Source organism: Salmo trutta, chromosome 2 (genome assembly GCF_901001165.1).
Source record: "Salmo trutta chromosome 2, fSalTru1.1, whole genome shotgun sequence".
NCBI lineage: Eukaryota > Metazoa > Chordata > Actinopteri > Salmoniformes > Salmonidae > Salmo > Salmo trutta.
In genome coordinates, this window is record NC_042958.1 from 25,890,134 (window position 1) to 25,910,789 (window position 20,656).

Below are 20,656 nucleotides of genomic sequence, written 5' to 3' on the forward strand. Positions count from 1 at the left end.
GATACTAGGGTGTTTTGTTGAGGAGAACTGTTTGGAATTCACATGGTACCCATCACCCTCATGTACATTGTTTTGAGTGTTATCAAAACATACTGGAACGGGCAAGAGGTCATAAACACTCAAACGTGGACATGGTCAAATAAACACGCAAGGATGAAACATTATCTAGTGGGTGAGGTAGTGGGTTAACAAAAAAATGAAGGTTTCAATCTAATGAAGTGTACTGTAGATTGAAAGCGAGCTGAGCGTCCGATGTGTCCTAAATGGCACCCTATTCCCTTGATAGTGCACTACTTTTGACAAAAGCCCTATGAGCCCTGGTCAAAAGTAGTGTGCACTATGTAGGGAATAGGGTGCCATTTGGAGAAGAGCTAAACCAGAGACGACAGGAGAGTGGCGATAGAGGAGATGGACGTGGCTCCAGTCACTTTGGCTCGTTGGAGGCTGGAAAGAGAGGGACATTTTTACCCAGGAGAGCTAGCCAGCAGGCCCCAAACACTGTCTGCAACCTGTATGGGCCCTAGTCAAAAGTAGTACACTATAAAGGGAATATTAAGGCACACCCCAGACAGTGGGCACCGTTAACGTAACTGTTGACATGGAGGGAAATGGAGGTAAAGTCAGAGCTTTACTTAGAAGTCTCTGAAAACCTTTCTTACCTGTCACTGGGCCCGCGCTCCCACGGCTCTAGTTTCCCACGCCCAAGGGACGATGTGAGGCAGTATTTTTCTGGTGTTAAACATGGATCATTGAGCTTGATGGCTTTTGGAAGGTAACACCAAAGTGGAACTCTGTCTTCTTCCCTCTTTCTCTCAGTCTCCCTCTCTGTCTCGTTCCCTCTCTCTCTCTCTTACCTCTAAAAGCCTGGCATGACAGGCCAACTTCAGCACTTTGTCATGTCCCCACTTACATTATTAAGTCCTAAATGGCACCCTATTCCCTTTAAAGTGCACTACTATACTACCCTATGGGCCCTGGTCAAAGACGTGCACTATAAAGAGAAAGGGGTGCCATTTGGGACACACACACTACTGTGGAGCCTGGTGAGTAAGTGAGTGAGTCCCACATCACTCCTTAATTCCAATTAAGTGGAAGAGGACAGTCCTCCTGAAAAACTGTTTTCAGCCCTTCCTCTTGGCCTCCTCACAGAGTGCCATTACCTCTCCCTGACCTTCCCCCACTCTCTCCTCCCCACTCTCTCCTCCCCACTCTCTCCTCTCCACTCTCTCCTCTCCACTCTCTCCTCCCCCACCCCTCCATCGGCATGTCTCCAGCCACCTCTTTCCTCCTTGTCTCCCTTCAATCAGATTTCAATCAAAGGTATTTATAAAGCCCTTCTTACATCAGCTGATGTCACAAAGTGCTGTACAGAAACCCAGCCTAAAACCCCAAACAGCAAGCAATGCAGATGTAGAAGCACGGTGGCTAGGAAAAACTCCCTAGAAAGGCAGGAACCTAGGAAGAAACCTAGAGAGGAACCAGGCTCTGAGGGGTGGCCAGTCCTCTTCTGGTTGCGATGTGTGGAGATAGTACAGTTGTGGCCAAAAGTTTTTAGAATGACACAAATATTAATTTTCACAAAGTCTGCTGCCTCAGATTGTATGATGGCAATTTGCATATACTCCAGAATGTTATGAAGAGTGATCAGATGAATTGCAATAAATTGCAAAGTCCCTCTTTGCCATGCAAATGAACTGAATCCCCAAGAAACATTTCCAATGCATTTCAGTCCTGCCACAAAAGGACCACCTGACATCTTGTCAGTGATTCTCTTGTTAACACAGGTGTGAGTGTTGACGAAGACAAGGCTGGAGATCATTCTGTCATGCTGATTGAGTTCGAATAACAGACTGGAAGCTTCAAAAGGAGGGTGGTGCTTGAAATCATTGTTCTTCCTCTGTCAATCATGGTTACCTGCAAGGAAACATGTGCTGTCATCATCGCTTTGCACAAAAAGGGCTTCACAGGCAAGGATATTGCTGCCAGTAAGATTGCACCTAAATCAACCATTTATCGGATCATCAAGAACTTCAAGGAGAGCAGTTCAAATTGTTGTGAAGAAGGCTTCAGGGCACCTAAAAAAGTCTAGCAAGCGCCAGGACCGTCTCCTAAAGTTGATTCAGCTGCGGGATCGGGGCACCACCAGTACAGAGCTTGCTCAGGAATGGCAGCAGGCAGGTGTGAGCGCATCTGCACGCACAGTGAGGCGAAGACTTTTGGAGGATGGCCTGGTGTCAAGAAGGGCAAAAAAGTACCCACTTCTCTTCAGGAAAAACATCAGGGACAGACTGATATTCTGCAAAAGGTACAGGTATTGGACTGCTGAGGACTGGGGTAAAGTCATTTTCTCTGATGACTCCCCTTTCCGATTGTTTGGGGCATCCGGAAAAAAGCTTGTCCGGAGAAGACATGGTGAGCGCTACCATCAGTCCTGTGTCATGCCAACAGTAAAGCATCCTGAGACCATTCAGGTGTGGGGTTGCTTCTCAGCCAAGGGAGTGGGCTCACTCACAATTTTGCCTAAGAACACAGCCATGAATAAAGAATGGTACCAACACATCCTCCGAGAGCAACTTCTCCCAACCATCCAGGAACAGTTTGGTGACGAACAATGCCTTTTCCAGCATGATGGAGCACCTTGCCATAAGGCAAAAGGCAAATATTTTGGGTCCATGGCCAGGAAACTCCCCAGACCTTAATCCCGTCAAGAGACGGGTGGACAAACAAAAACCCACAAATTCTGGCAAACTCCAAGCATTGATTGTGCAAGAATGGGCTGCCATCAGTCAGGATGTAGCTCAGAACTTAATTGACAGCATGCCAGGGCGGATTGCAGAGGTGTTGAAAAAGAAGGGTCAACACTGCAAATATTGACTCTTTGCATCAACTTCATGTAATTGTCAATAAAAGCCTTTGACACTTATGAAATGCTTGTAATTATACTTCAGTATTCCATAGTAACATCTGACAAAAATATCTAAAGATACTGAAGCAGCAAACTTTGTGGAAATTAATATTTGTGTCATTCTCAAAGTTTTTGGCCATGACTGTACATGGCTATTAAGGGCAGATTTGAACATCTTGAAGAACAACGTTCATAGATGACCAGCAGGGTCATTCAGAGGTCGAGACAGCAGGTCGAGATAGCATGTAGAGGGAGAGAGCGGCCCCGTCCGACGATATCCACGGAAAGGGACAAATCAAATCAAATCAAATGTATTTATATAGCCCTTCTTACATCAGCTGATATCTCAAAGTGCTGTACAGAAACCCAGCCTAAAACCCCAAACAGCAAGCAATGCAGGTGTAGAAGCACGTGTATATCCTGCCAACCAGGCAGGATACACACTACAGTTCAAAAGTTTGGGGTCACTTAGAAATGTCCTTGTTTTTGAAAGAAAAGCACATTTTTTGTCCATTAAAATAGCATCAAATTGATCAGAAATACAGTGTAGACATTGTTAATGTTGTAAATGACTATTGTAGCTGGAAACGACACATTTTTGGGGGAATATCTACATAGGCGTACAGAAGCCCATTATCAGCAACCATCACTCCTGTGTTCCAATGGCACGTTGTGTTAGCTAATCAAAGTTTATTATTTTAAAAGGCTAATTGATCATTAGAAAACCCTTTTGCAATTATGTTAGCACAGCTGAAAACTGCTGTACTGATTAAAGAAGCAATAAAAATGACCTTCTTTAGACTAGTTGTGTGTCTGGAGCACCAGCATTTGTGGGTTCGATTACAGGCTCAAAATGTCCAGAAACAAAGCACTTTGACTCTGAAACTCGTCAGTCTATTCTTGTTCTGAGAAATGAACGCTATTCCATGTGAGAAATTGCCAAGAAACTGAAGATCTCGTACAACGCTGTGTACTACTCCCTTCACAGAACAGCGCAAACTGGCTCTAACCAGAATAGAAAGAGAGGTGACTCCGGGATTGAACGAAAAATCCATATCTCAGACTGGCCAATAAAAAAAAAAGATTAAGATGGGCAAAAGAACACAGACACTGGACAGAGTAAGATTGGAAAAAAGTGTTATGGACAGACTAAGTTTGAGGTGTTTGGATCACAAAGAAGAACATTCGTGAGATGCAGAAAAAATGTAAAGATGCTGGAGGAGTGCTTGACGCTTTCTGTCAAACATGGTGGAGGCAATGTGATGGTCTGGGGGTGCTTTGGTGGTGGTAAAGTTGGAGATTTGTACAGGGTAAAAGGGATCTTGAAGAAGGAATGCTTTCACTCTTTTTTGCCATGCCATGCCATACCATGTGGATGGCGCTTAATTGGAGCCAATTTCCTCCTACAACAGGACAATGACCCAAAGCACAGCTCCAAACTATGCAAGAACTGTTTCGGGAAGAAGCAGTCAGCTGGTATTCTGTCTATAATGGAGTGGCCAGCACAGTCACCGGATCTCAACCCTATTGAGCTGTTGTGGGAGCAACTTGACCGTATGGTACGTAAGAAGTACCCATCAAGCCAATCCAACTTGTGGGAGGTGCTTCAGGAAGCATGGAGTGAAATCTCTTCAAATTACCTCAACAAATTGACAACTAGAATGCCAAAGGTCTGCAAGGATGTAACTGCTGCAAATGGAGGATTCTTTGACGAAAGCAATGTTTGAAGGACAAAATTATTTATAACTTTGTCAATGTCTTGACAATATTTCCTATTCATTTTGCAACTAATTTCATGTATGTTTTCATGGAAAACAAGGACATTTCTAAGTGACCCCAAACTTTTGAACGGTAGTGTAACCCCACCCACTTTGCCAAAGCACAGCCCCCACACCACTAGAGGGATATCAACAAACCACCAACTTACTACCCTGAGACAAGGCTGAGTATAGCCCACGAAGATCTCCTCCACCACACGATCCCGAGGGGACTCAAAACCAGTGAAGTACCCCTCCTTGGGACGGCACGGAAGAGCACTAGTAAGCCAATGACTCAGCCCCCGTAATAAGGTCAGAGGCAGAGAATCCCAGTGCAGTGAGGGGAGCCAGCCAGGCAGAGACAGCAAGGGCAGTTCGTCGCTCCAGTGTCTTGCCGTTCACCTTCGGACCCCTGGGCCAGACTACACTCAATTGTCTTCAATAAAGACTTAAAGGTCGAGACCCAGTCTGCGTCTCTCACGTGGGTAGGCAGACCATTCCATAAAAATGGAGCTCTATAGGAGAAAGCCCTGCCTCCAGCTGTTTGCTTAGAAATTCTAGGGACAATAAGGAGGCCTGCGTGTTGTGACTGTAGTGTATGTGCAGGGTTGGGGAGTAACGGATTACATGTAAGGGATTACAAAAAAATAAAAACGGTAACTGTAATCAGTTACGTTACCATCAAAAATATTGTAATCAAATAACAAATATTTTTGAAAAACTATATGATTACTTCGAGGATGACTTTTAATTTCCGAAAGGACGTTTGCGGATATTTTTTTGACACTTCTCTGTTTTCTCAATGACATTCAAATCAGCATTGAAAAAAGGCGCAAGTTTAAGTTTGTTCCACCTGAGGGAGTCTGACCACAAGTCAGAGAGCACTATGATGACACAACAAATGGGTTTGATGGCTCGTGGGAAAAGAGCAGGAATAGGCTTTTGTAGGCTACAGTCCAAGCTATGTCTTCCAATGGTGCAACTGCTGTCGGCATCCAAAGACTATCCAACTTGAATAAACACTTGGAGGTAAGGATGACAGAAGTGGTGTAGTCTATGGCGTTACGAATATCACTTATTATTGATATCTACATAGCGCATTGATGTGAATCACACTGCTGCTCTCTCACCCGATGTCACAGGAAGGCAAAAAAGATAATCAAGGACAACAACCACCCGAGCCACTGCCTGTTCACCCCGCTACCATCCAGAAGGCGAGGTCAGTACAGGTGCATCAGAGCTGGGACAGAGAGATTGAAAAACAGCTTCTATCTCAAGGCCATCAGATTGTTAAACAGCCAACACTAGCACAGAGGCCACTTTAATAAATGGAACACTAGTCACTTTAATAATGTTTACATATCTAATATGTATATACTGTATCCTTCACTATCTATTCTTTACTATCTATTGCATCTTAGCTGCTCTGTCACTGCTCATCCATATATTTTATACTTATGTATTTTCATCCCATTCCTTTACTAGATTGTGTGTATCAGGTTTTGTTGTGGAATTTGTTAGATATTAGGTTTTCCTTTACTAGAATGTGTGTATTAGGTGTTGTTGTGGAATTGTTAGATTATTACCTGTTAGATACTGCTGCACTGTTGGATCTAGAAGCACAAGCATTTCGCTACACTCACAATAACATCTGCTAACCATGTGTATGTGACCAATAAAATGTGATTTGATTTAGCTATTTGCACCTTACAGATTGTGGTTGTTGTGTATGGCTGTACACAAATCTAAAATGTGTATTTGAACCCAATAATGGTTGAATTCAAGAAGTTTAAGCTGCCTATCAATCACTGTTTTTGAAACCAGTGAAAAATGCTCTCTTGTAACAGCTGCATAGTGCGGATCCCAGCCTATGGAATAAAAGTGAGGCTTTTATTGCTCAATCTAATTCATGCTGATAAAATAAATACACCCATAGGCCTAATGGACGCATTCTCAAACTCACACTTTTAATTGACTTAAAGGGTCAATCTGTAGCTGCTACGTCCATTTTTGTACTTATAAATTCTATATACACAGTACCAGTCAAAGGTTTGGACACACCTACTCATTCAAGGGTTTTTCTTTATTTGTACTATTTTCTACATTGTAGAAGAAAGAAAAAGAAAAACCCTGGAATGAGTAGGTGTGTCCAAACTTTTGACTGATATTATAAAAGTGTGTCTAATATATACATTGAAAACACTATGGTAAAAACAGCGTGTGTGTATCAAAATGACTCCTTTCTGTTTGCAGGGCATCACCTATGAAATCTCATGTGAAAATTTGAATCCACAAAAGTTATGTAACCACGCAAAATATAATCTCATGTGAAACTTTGTGAAATATCATCACATGTAAAGTACTACATTTGATATTTTAGTAATTTAGCAGATGCTCTTATCCAGAGCGACTTAAAAAAAAGTCAGACTCCAGCCACCCTAGTCATAGACTGCTCTCTCTGCTACCGCACGGCAAGCGGTACCGGAGCGCCAAGTCTAGGACCAAGAGGCTTCTTAACAGCTTCTACCCCCAAGCCATAAGACGACTGAACATCTAATCAAATGGCTTCCCAGACTATTTGCATTGACCCCCCCATCTTTTACACCGCTGCTACTCTGTTGTTATCTATGCATAAGTCACTTTAATAACTCTACCCACATGTATATATTACCTCAATTACCTCGACTAACCGGTGACCCCCCCACATTGACTCTGTACCAGTATCCCCTGTATACAGCCTCACTATTATTATTTTACTGCTGCTGTTTAATTATTTGTTACTTGTATTTCTTATTTTTCTTTAGGTATATATTTTTTAAACTGCATTGTTGGTTAAGGGCTTGTAAGTAAGCATTTCACTGTAAGGTCTACCTACACCTGTTGTATTCGGCACATGTCACAAATAATATTTGATTTGACTTACACCTAGTGCATTCATCTTAAAATAGCTAGGCGAGAAGACAACATATCAGAATCTTATCAAGAACATTTCACGTCAACAAAGTATTTATCAGCAAAGTCAGTGCAGGTGGGAAAAGGGTTTCAGATGTTTTCGGAAGATGGGCAGGTTCTGCGCTGTCCCGATTTTAGGGGGAAGCTTGCTCCACCATTGGGGTGCCAGGACAGAGACGAGCTTTGACTTGGCTGAGTTGGTGCTGCCCTCCTGTAGGGGTGGGAGAGCCAAGAGACCAGAGGTGGCGGAGCGGAGTGCTCGGGTTGGGATGTAAAGTTTGAGCACAGCCTGAAGGTAAGGAGGGGCAGTTCCCCTTGCTTCTCTGTAGGCAAGCACCAAGGTCTTCAAGATGAGCTTTGACTGGAAGCCATTGGAGTGTGTAGAGGAGTGGGGTGACATGGGAGAACTTAGGAAGGTTGAACAACAGGCTGGCTGAGGCATTCTGGATAAGTTGCAGAGGTTCGATGGCACAAGCGGAAAGCCCAGCCTACATAGTTGCAGTAGTCTAGACGGGATTAGGACCTGCGCCACATCCTGTGTGAGGAAAGGTTGTACTCTACCTGCAGGAGTGAGTCACTACTTTGATGTTTGAAGAGAACAACACGGTGTTGTCCAGGGTCACACCGGGGTTCTTTGCACTCTGGGAGAGGGACACTGTGGAGTTGTCAACCATGATGGAGAGGTCTTGGAGTGGTCAGGCCTTCCCCGGGAGTAAGAGCAGCTCTGTTTTGTCGAGTCTGGGCTTGAGGTGGTGGGCCGACATCCAAGCTGAGATCTCTGGCAGGCATGCACAGGTGTGTTGCCACCTGGGTGTCGGAAGGGGGGAAGGAGAAGAGTAGTTGAGTGCCATCCACATAGCAATGATAGGAGAGACCATGTGAGGATATGACAGATGCATGAGTCTTGGTGTAAAGAGAGAAGGGCCTTGAACCGAGCCCTGGGGGACACCAGCAGTGAGAGCACGTGGTGCAGACAACTCCTCTTCACTCCACCTGGTAGGAGCGGCCTGCCAGATAAGATGCAATCCAGAAGTGTGCAGAGCCTGAGACGCCCAGCCCAGAGAGGGTGGAGAGGAGGATCTGATGGTTCACGGTGTTGAAAGCAGCGGATAGATCTAGAAGGATGAACAAAGGAGAGTCAGCTTTGGCGGTGTGGAGAGTAGTCTCAGTTGAGTGAGCCACCTTGAAGCCTGACTGGTTAGGGTCAAGAAGATCGTTCTGAGAGATAACGAGAGAGACATCACGCTCAAGCGTTTTGGACAGAAAAGAAAGAAGGGAGTGTTGGTTTCTTGAGGGGAGCGAGTGGTCAGGGATGAGTTGATGAGGGAGGTGAAGAACGGGAGGTCTCCAGAGATGGTCTGGAGAAGGGAGAAGGGGATAGGGTCAAGTGGGCAGGTTGTTGGGCAGCCGGACATCACTCGTCGCAGGATTTCATCTGGAGAGAGGGGAGAAAGAGGTCAAGGTGTAGGGTAGTACTGTGTGAGTGGGATCAGTGTGCTCAGTAGGCTGAGTGAATGAAGAGCGGATGTTGTCAACTTTTTTTCAAAGTTATCCACAGAGAGGGAGGAGGGAGGGGTAGGTGGTGGAGGACTAAGGAGGGAGGAGAAGGTGGAAAAGAGTTTCCTAGTGTTAGAGGCAGAAGCTTGAAATTTAGAGTGATAGAAAGTGGCTTTAGCAGCAGATACAGAGGAAGAGAAGGTTGAGAGGAGGGAGTGGAAAGATGACAGGTCCTCCGAAAGTTTAGTTTTCCTTACGAGTGTTTTAACAATGTATCTTTCCTACAACGGCCGAATATGTAACACGTTTCCCAAAAAACGACGCAGAAAGAAAGGTCGCTAAGTGCGTCGTTAAGGCATGTGTCGAAACTGATACGATCTAAAGAAATGCTGCGCTGCTCTCGGGTCAGCTTTCTCCATTCAAATCTTTCTTTAACATTATAATTATTTCACAATACTGACGACGGGTCAGCTCCTTGAGAGTTATTACCACCTACGGCTGCAACTATTGAGGCGGCTTATTATAATGCTTACCCAATGAAAATGCACAAAATCACAGATTTGGCACATCATTGCGCATGTTAGGCTACACATCATGAAATATATTGAGACAAATACAGAGCGTGCCTACAAGTAGCAAAATATAACTAAATTGATTGAAAATGTAATGTATTTCAATATGATTAAAATAGGCATATAGCCTACTGTTTATATTTTAATGCAATGATCATCTTTTTTATGTCGCTTGTTTGTATCAATTGCAAGGACATTGGCAACTTTGTATTTGCAGCCAACTTGTTCTGAAGATATCAGTGGTCACATAGAGACGGATAAACCATGTGATTCTATGTTTAGCTGAGATCTTCTGTCTATAAAGTGACGTGGGAGGGCAAAAAAGTATCTACCGCTGCACTTAGCCGTTACACGAGTGGTCTGAGGCAGGCGTTAGATTACGAGTGGTCTGAGGCAGGCGTTAGATTACGAGTGGTCTGAGGCAGGCGTTAGATTACCAGTGGTCTGAGGCAGGCGTTAGATTACCAGTGGTCTGAGGCAGGCGTTAGATTACCAGTGGTCTGAGGCAGGCGTTAGATTACCAGTGGTCTGAGGCAGGTGTTAGATTACCAGTGGTCTGAGGCAGGCGTTAGATTACGAGTGGTCGGTGGCAGGCGTTAGATTACCAGTGGTCTGAGGCAGGCGTTAGATTACGAGTGGTCGGTGGCAGGCGTTAGATTACCAGTGGTCTGAGGCAGGCGTTAGATTACCAGTGGTCTGAGGCAGGCGTTAGATTACGAGTGGTCTGAGGCAGGCGTTAGATTACGAGTGGTCTGAGGCAGGCGTTAGATTACCAGTGGTCTGAGGCAGGCGTTAGATTACCAGTGGTCTGAGGCAGGCGTTAGATTACCAGCGGTCTGAGGCAGGCGTTAGATTACCAGCGGTCTGAGGCAGGCGTTAGATTACAAGTGGTCTGAGGCAAGCGCTAGATTACCAGTGGTCTGAGGCAGGCGTTAGATTACCAGTGGTCTGAGGCAGGCGTTAGATTACCAGTGGTCTGAGGCAGGCGTTAGATTACGAGTGGTCTGAGGCAGGCGTTAGATTACCAGTGGTCTGAGGCAGGCGTTAGATTACCAGTGGTCTGAGGCAGGCGTTAGATTACCAGTGGTCTGAGGCAGGCGTTAGATTACGAGTGGTCTGAGGCAGGCGTTAGATTACGAGTGGTCTGAGGCAGGCGTTAGATTACCAGTGGTCTGAGGCAGGCGTTAGATGACCAGTGGTCTAAGGCAGGCGTTAGATTACCAGTGGTCTGAGGCAGGCATTAGATTACGAGTGGTCTGAGGCAGGCATTAGATTACGAGTGGTCTGAGGCAGGCGTTAGATTACGAGTGGTCTGAGGCAGGCGTTAGATTACCAGTGGTCTGAGGCAGGCGTTAGATTACCAGTGGTCTGAGGCAGGCGTTAGATTACCAGTGGTCTGAGGCAGGCATTAGATTACGAGTGTTTTGAAGTGCAACGTTAATAACGATAGTTTCGGGGAAACAGCTCAGAGATGAATGTTCTAACGATAAATTTAGCCTTAAGATGCTTCTGAGGAAACGGCCCTGTTCTGTTAGCAAGCAGTGAGTCACGGAGCATGAGGGGAAGGTTGAGCCGACCGGGAGGAAAGGGGACAGTCAGAGGATGCGGAAAGGGAGGAGTAATGTCGAAGAGGCAAAGATACAGGAGGGAGAAGGATCTAGCAGAAGGGGGATAGGATAGAAGAGGAGAGAGTAGTGGGAGGGGCTGAGTGGATAGGGTTGGATGAGAGATGGAGAGAGAAAAAGAAACAGTAGTGATCAGCGACATGGAGGGGGGGTGAGATTAGTAGGCAAACAGCCTCTAGTGAAGTGTGAGAAAAACACATGGTTTCATATGTGAACATCAACATGTGAAACGTCATGTGAAATATCACCACATGTGGAATCATGCCATTTTCCGTAAGGGGTTCCATCCCAAATGACACCTTATTACCGACATAGTGCACCACTATGGTCAAAAGTAGTGCACTATTAAGGGAATAGGGTGCCTTTTGGGACATAACCTCAGTTCTAGGTGTAGGTGTTTTTCTTCTTTATCGGAGCGAGCGAAAGTTGCGCTAAATGGCTCAGAAAGAAATTCTAGACACAAGATTGTGACAACCCCAAGCGTCCCATGTCACTGTCATGATCTCATGAGAGGAAAATGATCTCACGGCTACAATCATTCACTTGCCATATTACAAACTCTAATTTCCATACTTGTTATTTTCCATACTTGTTATTAGCATCAGAGACAAATACACAATTGGGTGAATATTTTTATATAAAACGTACAAATAAAAAGAAAAAAGTGAAATCACACAACTTGAATGTACAGTTAGAAGGACAATATCTGCACAGGCTATGATACGGCTGGCTGGAGGGTAAATATGAACCTAACATCATATAAACATGAAAGAATGGGGAAACTAGAGGGTTAAACCTGTAGTGTAGATAAACATGGTATTGTAGTGGCTTAACCTCAAACAAATATATTTGTTTAAATAGATACATCTCTTGATAATCACAAAAATACAGAACAGGTGTATCTGCGATGCTAACAACAATTGAAATGAACAAAAACACTGGGATAAAGGAAGAGGGGGATAGAGGGCAACCTGCTGTAAAAGAAACACCAGACAGACAGCGAGATCTGGTGCATCGTCATGACTCATGATGACCTGAGCTCAACACAGAGCTAACTAACTAACGCCACATGATTGGTGATGTGAGAGTGTGAAATCACGGAGAGAGACAGAGAGAGAGCATACGGGCACTGAGGTCACTGCACCCAGCAATTTCGCAACCCTAGATATGGTATAAATAAATATTCTCTCATCAAACAATCCAAGACATGCTCTAGCCTAGCCATATAACCCAGGGATACAGACAGCATACTGTATAGGAGGAACATGGTAGAGGGATAGACAGACAGAGGGTTAAATAACTAGCAACTCTAACCTTTCTCTATATAACCTGAACCTTGCTAAGTTAAAAGCAGCTACTTTTTGTTCCTGTCTGTTGTAAATCTACTAGCGCCATGGACCCCTCTATTAGGTTCCTAGTTTTAGGCCTGTTTTATGAGGGTAAAATAACGCTAACTCCACCCTAATTATACTAGATTGAGAACATTTGACTTACAACCGACGAGCCAAAGTCTGCTAGTTGAAATAGCAAACTGTTATGCTGCCTGGGCACAATCATGAGTAGGGCAGGGTGGAGGGTTTTACATTTAAAATAGCTCCTAAAATAAAATGACAAAACACCTAGGCGGTGTCCCAAATGGCACCCTATTTCCTATGTAGTGCACTTCTTTTAACCAGGGCCCATTGGTCTCTGGTCAAAAGTAGTGCACAGTACACAGAATAGCTTGCCATTTAAAATACACCCGGTGTAAGTAGGGCCTTGGGAATTTGAGGTGCGACGACATAACACTGACTGAAGCCTTGGGGAAAAAAAACTTCCAACGTCAAAGTAACATCAGAAATCACCTCAGGTTGTAGCTTACAGTGTCATGGTGCTTCTTTACAGATGATGCTATAGATATGTTGTATATAAAAAAGGTATGTAAAACTGCAGAAAAATATTCAAATATATTAATTTATCTTAAATAAAAGTACACCTGTTGTTGCCCTTTTTGGAGTGTACTGTACCTGCCAACGTTTTTGCTTTGATACCTTGGTGTAGCAGTCTATGGAAGCGTTAGAAATCACAAGGGAAACATTTATCTGAGTTTGAGGCTGTGTCTGAAATGGCACCCTTTCCCCTACGGGCCCTGTTCAAAAGTAGTGCACTACATAGGGAATAGGGTGCCGTTTTGGACCCAAGCTGAGTTTAAGACTTGAAGGCAAAAAAACTATTTTCATCAGTTCCCCCATTCTGCATTAATATACAAACCACCCACCATCCACAGAACAATACAAATCCCTTAGGTTTCTAGAAACTAATGTTAAAAACACACTAAGGAAGGAGTCCGAAGTTACAGTATGTTCTGACACAGCACTGATAGGCAGTCACACCGAGCTGATTAAAAGACTAGAACCAGATCAGACCAGCCCGCCCTCAGATGTCCAGCGTGTTGAATGTTGACTGAGCTAGACAGGGCCCAGAGGAAGACCCAGACAGAGATACAGGCTTTGTCCCAAATGGCACTCTAACCCCTACATAGTGCACTACTTTTGGAAAGTACTTTCACAAAGTAGTGTACTATATAGGGAATAGGGTGCCATTTGGGACGTACATAAAGTCAGCCCACTCTGCTGTCCAGCTGTGTTACGATCCATCCTAAACCCAACAGCACCCACCACCTACGCAGTGGACATTATTAAATGTCCAACTTTATTAAAAAGTCCTTCCCTTTTTTTATATTCTTCTTTCTCCAAACAGTATTTCACTCTTTCTCTGTGGTTCTCAGGAGTGAGTCCAGCTGATGGGGACCCAGTGCGTGTCAGTCTCCACCTTCTTCAGAGCCACCTTCAGCTCGCTGAATGCCGCCGTCAGGTCGTCGTTGACAATGATCTTCTCAAACAGGTGGCCATGCTGGCTTTCCATCTGCTGGGCGGTGCTCACCATCTCCAGGAAGTCCTCCTCCTGTTGGACAAGAATAGAATGGAATAAAAGATAGTTTATTAGGTACACCACCCGTTCACGAAAATAGTTATCTCCTTTAGACAGTAAGTATATAAAGCAGGAACACAGGCATTGAGGCATTCAGTTACTGTTCGATTGAACGTTAGAATGGGCAAAACGAGTGACCTACAGTAAGCGACTGAGTGTGGTATGATCGTTGGTGCCAGGCACGCCGATTACAGTATCTAAGAAACGTCTGGCCTCCTTTGCTTTTCATGCACAACAGTGACCAGGGTTTACTGAGAACAGTGCGACAAACAAAAAACATCCAGTCAGCGTCAGTCCTGTGGGTGAAAACAACTCGTTGATGACAGAGGTCGAAGGAGAATGGCAAGAATCATGCAAGCTAACAGGAGGGCCACAAACAGACAAATAACAGCGCAGTACAACAGTGGGGTGCAGAACGACATCTCAGAAACACACAACTCATCGATCCTTGTCATGGATGGGCTAAATCAGTTAAAAACAAGTAGTGGCTCCAGTGGGCACGTGATCACCAACACTGGACAACTGAGGAGTGGAAAAACATTGCTTGATCTGACGAATCCTGGTTCCTGTTGCGTCATGCTGATGGCAGTGTAAGGATTTGGCATAAGCAGCATGAGTCCATGGACCCAACCTGCCTGGTGTCAACGGTACAGGCTGGTGGTGTACTAGTGTGGGGAATGTTTTCCTGGCCCACGTTAGGTCCCTTGATACCAATAGAGCAACATGTCCATGCCCCAAAGAATTCAGGCTGTTCTGGAGGCAAAGTGGGGTCCGACCCGGTACTAGATGGGTGTACCTAATAAACTGTATATTTTACTGTCCATTTTGAGAGAAACAGACATCTATCTTCTGCTTATCATCGGGACAAGCTTTTGTCGATGGCCTATGAAGAGTAAAGGGCAAGAGTAAGTGTGAATCTCAGGGATGACAGAGACATACACATAAACAAACATAACAGCCATTAACACAGATAAAAAGACTGACCCAAACAGCCCTGTGGAACTGAAGGACACACACACCCACATGTAGCCTAAAACACTATACAAAACCTTAACACACACACACACACGTAGCCTAAAACACTATACAAAACCTTAACACACACACACACACACGTAGCCTAAAACACTATACAAAACCTTAACACACACACACACACGTAGCCTAAAACACTATACAAAACCGTAACACACACACACACACACACACACACACACACACACACACACACACACACACACACACACACACACACACACACACACACACACCTCTACAGAGGTCCAAAACCTCAAGGAATTTTCATGATTTCCTCATTTGGCTACACATAGCCTATCTGATTCAGAAGATAAATAAAATATTCTTAAAAACGGAAAAATACTAAACATATCTATAACTGACAAAGAGACAGACAAAGCAAGTAGAAGGTCCATAATTGATACATGGCACTTTGGTTTTATGGAGACAGGCCAAAGACAGCTTGTGGACAAGGCATTAAAAATGGGAGGGCTTCAGAAATGGAAATGGCTTGGGCACATGAACCTAGTAGCTATACAACTCCTGGCCTCACCGCTAGCTTGGTCCCAGATCTGCTTGTGCTGTTTTGCAACTCCTATGGTCACTGGCGTGAATGGAGTTGGCAAGACAGCACACATAGATCTGGGACCAGGCTAGCTACCTCCTCACAGTTTCCCCTCTCTGATGGCATGGTATTATACCACACGGTGATATGTTTATATGGCCTGGTCCATTCCAGCCTCAGACCCAGGGAACATGGCAGGGTTAGAGCGGCTAACTACATTTAGCTAGCTCCTTTTACTAGAGGAATACAGAGCTTCAGATCTCCACTGAGATACGGTCACTGACTCTGCCAAACACACAAATATAAATACATATGTACAGACACATTCATAGGCAGGAATACAGACACACAGACGCATGCATGTGCACACACACACACACACACACACACACACACACACACACACACACACACACACACACAGACGCATGCACGCGCACACACACACAGACTAAAATCAACAGTTTTAGAATGTCTCCTTTTCGTCAGCCTAACAGCTCCGAGCCAGAAGTTACTTCAGCATGTTGCTCGTGGTTTTCCGCCTCATAGTTGATTAGTCGTGCAGCTAAAATTAAACGGTCGCCATGACACTACAATAACTAGCTTTCAAGCCAGTCTCCGCTAACATACCTTTTCTGCCTCCGACACAGCCTTCGTACTGCTTTCGCTCCCTGTGTTCACGGTCTACTGTACAAGGAAGTAAAAAATCCACCCCCATTATCTCACGGTCTATTGTCTTTTGAGAGAAGACATGATGGCTTTATCATCCTCCGTCTGGGAGGAAGGGAAGAGGTTGACGAGGGAGCAGGAGGTTTGTTGGTCAGGGCTGAGAGGAAGTTGAAGTGGCTCAGTCCGTCCGTACACCATATATTCCCTCCGGTGATCCAAGGCTGTTGACCCTTGGTAGCCTTCCTCTGTGGTCAGCCCTTGGAAAGGATGGAGGTTGGACATGGACACAGTGACCCAGGTTGCTCCTAAATGGCACCCGATTCCCATAGGGCTCTGGTCAAAAGTAGTGCACTACGCAGGGAATAGGGTGTCATTTGGGACGCACTACCAGCTATTGCTGCCAGCAGCTCTCCAACCCTTTGGACATTAGACCAGGAACTGGCAACAGGACGGTGGGGTGGACATGGACAGAAGAAGCCCTAGAGACGCTGTGTATGCCGTTTCCATGTCGACCAGTCGGTCAGTGTCCATGACATGGCAAGTCTCCCTCTCTATGACCATAGCAGGCCATTATGGGGAGAGAGGGAGGGAGATAAAGAGAACAAGAATGAGAGAAGGAGACAGAAATACCTGACAGAGACCGAGAGAGAGAGAGAAAGAGAGATAGATAGAGACCGAGAGAAAGATAGAGACCTTAAATTGAATTGAGGAAGAGAAACAGAGACCAAGAGAGAGAGATACAGAGACCGAGAGAGAGAAAGAGAGATAACTTAAAATGAATTGAAATTGAGGAAGAGAAACAGAGACCAAGAGGGATAGAGAGAGAGATACAGAGACCGAGAGAGAGAGCGATACAGAGACCTTATATTGAATTGAAATTGAGAAAGAGAAACAGAGACAGAGACAGAGACAGAGAGAGAGAGAGAGAGAAACAGAGAGAGAGAGAGAGAGAGCGAGAGAGAGAGAGAGAGACAGAGAGAGAGAGAGAAACAGAGGAACAGAGAGAGAGAGAGAGAGAGAGAGACAGAGAGAGAGAGAAACAGAGGAACAGAGAGAGAGAGATAGAGAGAGATAGAGAGAGAGAGAGAGAGAGAGAGATAGAGAGAGAGACAGAGAGAGAGAGAAACAGAGGAACAGAGAGAGAGAGAGAGAGAGACAGAGAGAGAGAGAAACAGAGGAACAGAGAGAGAGAGAGAGAGAGAGAGAGAGAGAGGTACTGAGCCAGGATAAGGTCTCCTCTCAGTTCTGATGTCTCTTGGCCATCCCCTCGGAGGTCAGGCCCTCAACGGAAAATCTGCTTTTATTCATACACATAAAATGCACCTGCCCTCTGTATTAAAATGATATAAAATATCAGAACAGATCTGGTTCGGCAAGAGGTCCCTGATTTACTCTCTCTCAAAGAAGACAGAATGTCATTGCTTGGCTAGAGGGAAAGGTAAGACATCAGTAAGTAGCCCTATCCCATGATCCCTTATTATACTGCTCTTACTAGGAATATGAATATGGACATATTCATTATCGTATTACAGTATCATAAGTGATTTTGGGCTCATATTTCACGTCAGCCCCATTTGAAAACAGATATGAATGCATTCAGGTAAAATAAAGCATCGACGGCTCTGTTAAAACAATGAAACGTCTGTTCTCCAGTAGTCTGGATGGGACAATGACCAGACCTGCTGCCTCTAACATTCGTCTCAACTGAAAGAAATATAGCAGGCGGAGAATATAATACAGTGGTGACATTTTCACCAAACAAAGCCTTTCTTTCTTTAATAGCTGGGACTTGGTTTAAAACGCTGTCTGTCAATCTCTAGAAAAGGTTACAGAAAGGGCTTTGGTAAGAAGAAATATTTCAACCAGGTAACAAAAAGAAACGCTGAGGCTGGATGTGTTACCTGAGCTCTGGATCTAATAAAGGTATTATAGGCCAGGGCAATCAATGTCAAAGTCTGCCCTGTTTTTGGCAACTACTGCTTACTGTTCACATGAGCCATACTGAGAGCAGAGGGTTACTTTCACCCAAAGGTCATACAAAGGTCGATAGCATGACCTCTGACCTCTCTCTGTTTGACCTCTCACAACCCCCGGGATGGTAGTCATCGAGCTTGATGGAACTGTTTACCCATGTCCTCTAGCCCAAGAGCTTGGCGAGAAGAAATCCCTTTCTTATTGAGATGAAAGAAAAACATTTCAGCGATCTCAGAGATGTAGTCTGAACACGACAGGAGGAAAAAGTGAATTTAATACAGAATGTCAGTATACAGTGGGGGGAAAAAGTATTTGATCCCCTGCTGATTTTGTACATTTGCCCACTGACAAAGAAAGGATCAGTCTATAATTTTAATGGTAGGAGACAGAATAACAACAAGAATAACAAGACTAACAACAAAAAATCCAGAAAAACGCATGTCAAAAATGTTATAAATTGATTTGCATTTTAATGAGGGAAATAAGTATTTGACCCCTTCTCAATCAGAAAGATTTCTGGCTCCCAGGTGTCTTTTATACAGGTAACGAGCTGAGATTAGGAGCACACTCTTAAAGGGAGTGCTCCTAATCTCAGTTTGTTACCTGTATAAAAGACACCTGTCCACAGAAAGCAATCAATCAATCAGATTCCAAACTCTCCACCATGGCCAAGACCAAAGAGCTCTCCAAGGATGTCAGGGACAAGATTGTAGACCTACACAAGGCTGGAATGAGCTACAAGACCATCGCCAAGCAGCTTGGTGAGAAGGTGACAACAGTTGGTGCGATTATTCGCAAATGGAAGAAACACAAATGAACTGTCAATATCCCTCGGCCTGGGGCTTCATGCAAGATCTCACCTCGGGGAGTTGAAATGATCATGAGAACGGTGAGGAATCAGCCCAGAACTACACGGGAGGATCTTGTCAATGATCTCAAGGCAGCTGGGACCATAGTCACCAAGAAAACAATTGGTAACACATTACGCCGTGAAGGACTGAAATCCTGCAGCGCCCGCAAGGTCCCCCTGCTCAAGAATACATATACAGGCCCATCTGGAACATCTGAATGACTCAAAGGACAACTGGTGAAAGTGTTGTGGTCAGATGAGACCAAAATGGAGCTCTTTGACATCAACTCAACTCGCCGTGTTTGGAGGAGGAGGAATGCTGCCTATAACCCCAAGAACACCATCCCCACCGTCAAACATGGAGGTGGAAACATTATGCTTTGGGGGTGTTTTTCTGCTAAGGGGACGTACCGTCAAATCTTGGGTGAGAACCTCCTTCCCTCAGCCAGGGCATTGAAAATGGGTCGTGGATGGGTATTCCAGCATGACAATGACCCAAAACACACGGCCAAGGCAACAAAGGAGTGGCTCAAGAAGAAGCACATTAAGGTCCTGGAGTGGCCTAGCCAGTCTTCAGACTTTAATCCCATAGAAAATCTGTGGAGGGAGCTGAAGGTTCGAGTTGCCAAACGTCAGCCTCGAAACCTTAATGACTTGGAGAAGATCTGCAAAGAGGAGTGGGACAAAATCCCTCCTGAGATGTGTGCAAACCTGGTGGCCAACTACAAGAAACGTCTGACCTCTGTGATTGCCAACAAGGGTTTTGCCACCAAGTACTAAGTCATGTTTTGCAGAGGGGTCAAATACTTATTTCTCTCATTAAAATGCAAATCATTTTATAACATTTTTGACATGTGTTTTTCTGGATTTTTTTGTTGTTATTCTGTCTCTCACTGTTCAAATAAACCTACTATTAAAATTATAGACTGATCATTTCTTTGTAAGTGGGCAAACGTACAAAATCAGCAGGGGGTTAAATACTTTTTCCCCCCACTGTATCAGTGAGGTGACCGTTGAATTTATGTCATCATTTAATGCTTTAAGGATGATTTTAAGAATAGATGCTGTCCCTCTGACATGTTGTGGTTAAAACAGTGACGGTACTGTACAACTTAACGGCGGCTCAACGAAGGATGTTCTGAGTTAAGAGCCTGTCCTTTTCCAGAGCCGTGTTGGGCTGTGTGTTAGGTTAGGTCATGGTCAAAACACAGAGGTATGTGTGGAGTAACACCTCAAAGTGGAGCTGAGGCCGCGCTCTAAATTGCTCCCTATTCTCTGAATAGTGCACTTACTTTTGACCAGG

General features: G+C 44.6%; 1 protein-coding gene across 1 annotated transcript in view; it reads right to left on the reverse strand.

Moving 5' to 3' along the window:
• Window positions 1-11,927: 11,927 nt before the first annotated feature.
• The window catches only part of mpp7a (MAGUK p55 scaffold protein 7a), a gene marked incomplete in the record, with an annotated part of 313,669 nt that continues 304,940 nt past the window's right edge, over window positions 11,928-20,656 (reverse strand). Inside the window, 1 exon segment of the mRNA XM_029699409.1 lies at window positions 11,928-14,251. Coding sequence (XP_029555269.1) covers window positions 14,072-14,251 — 180 coding nt within the window.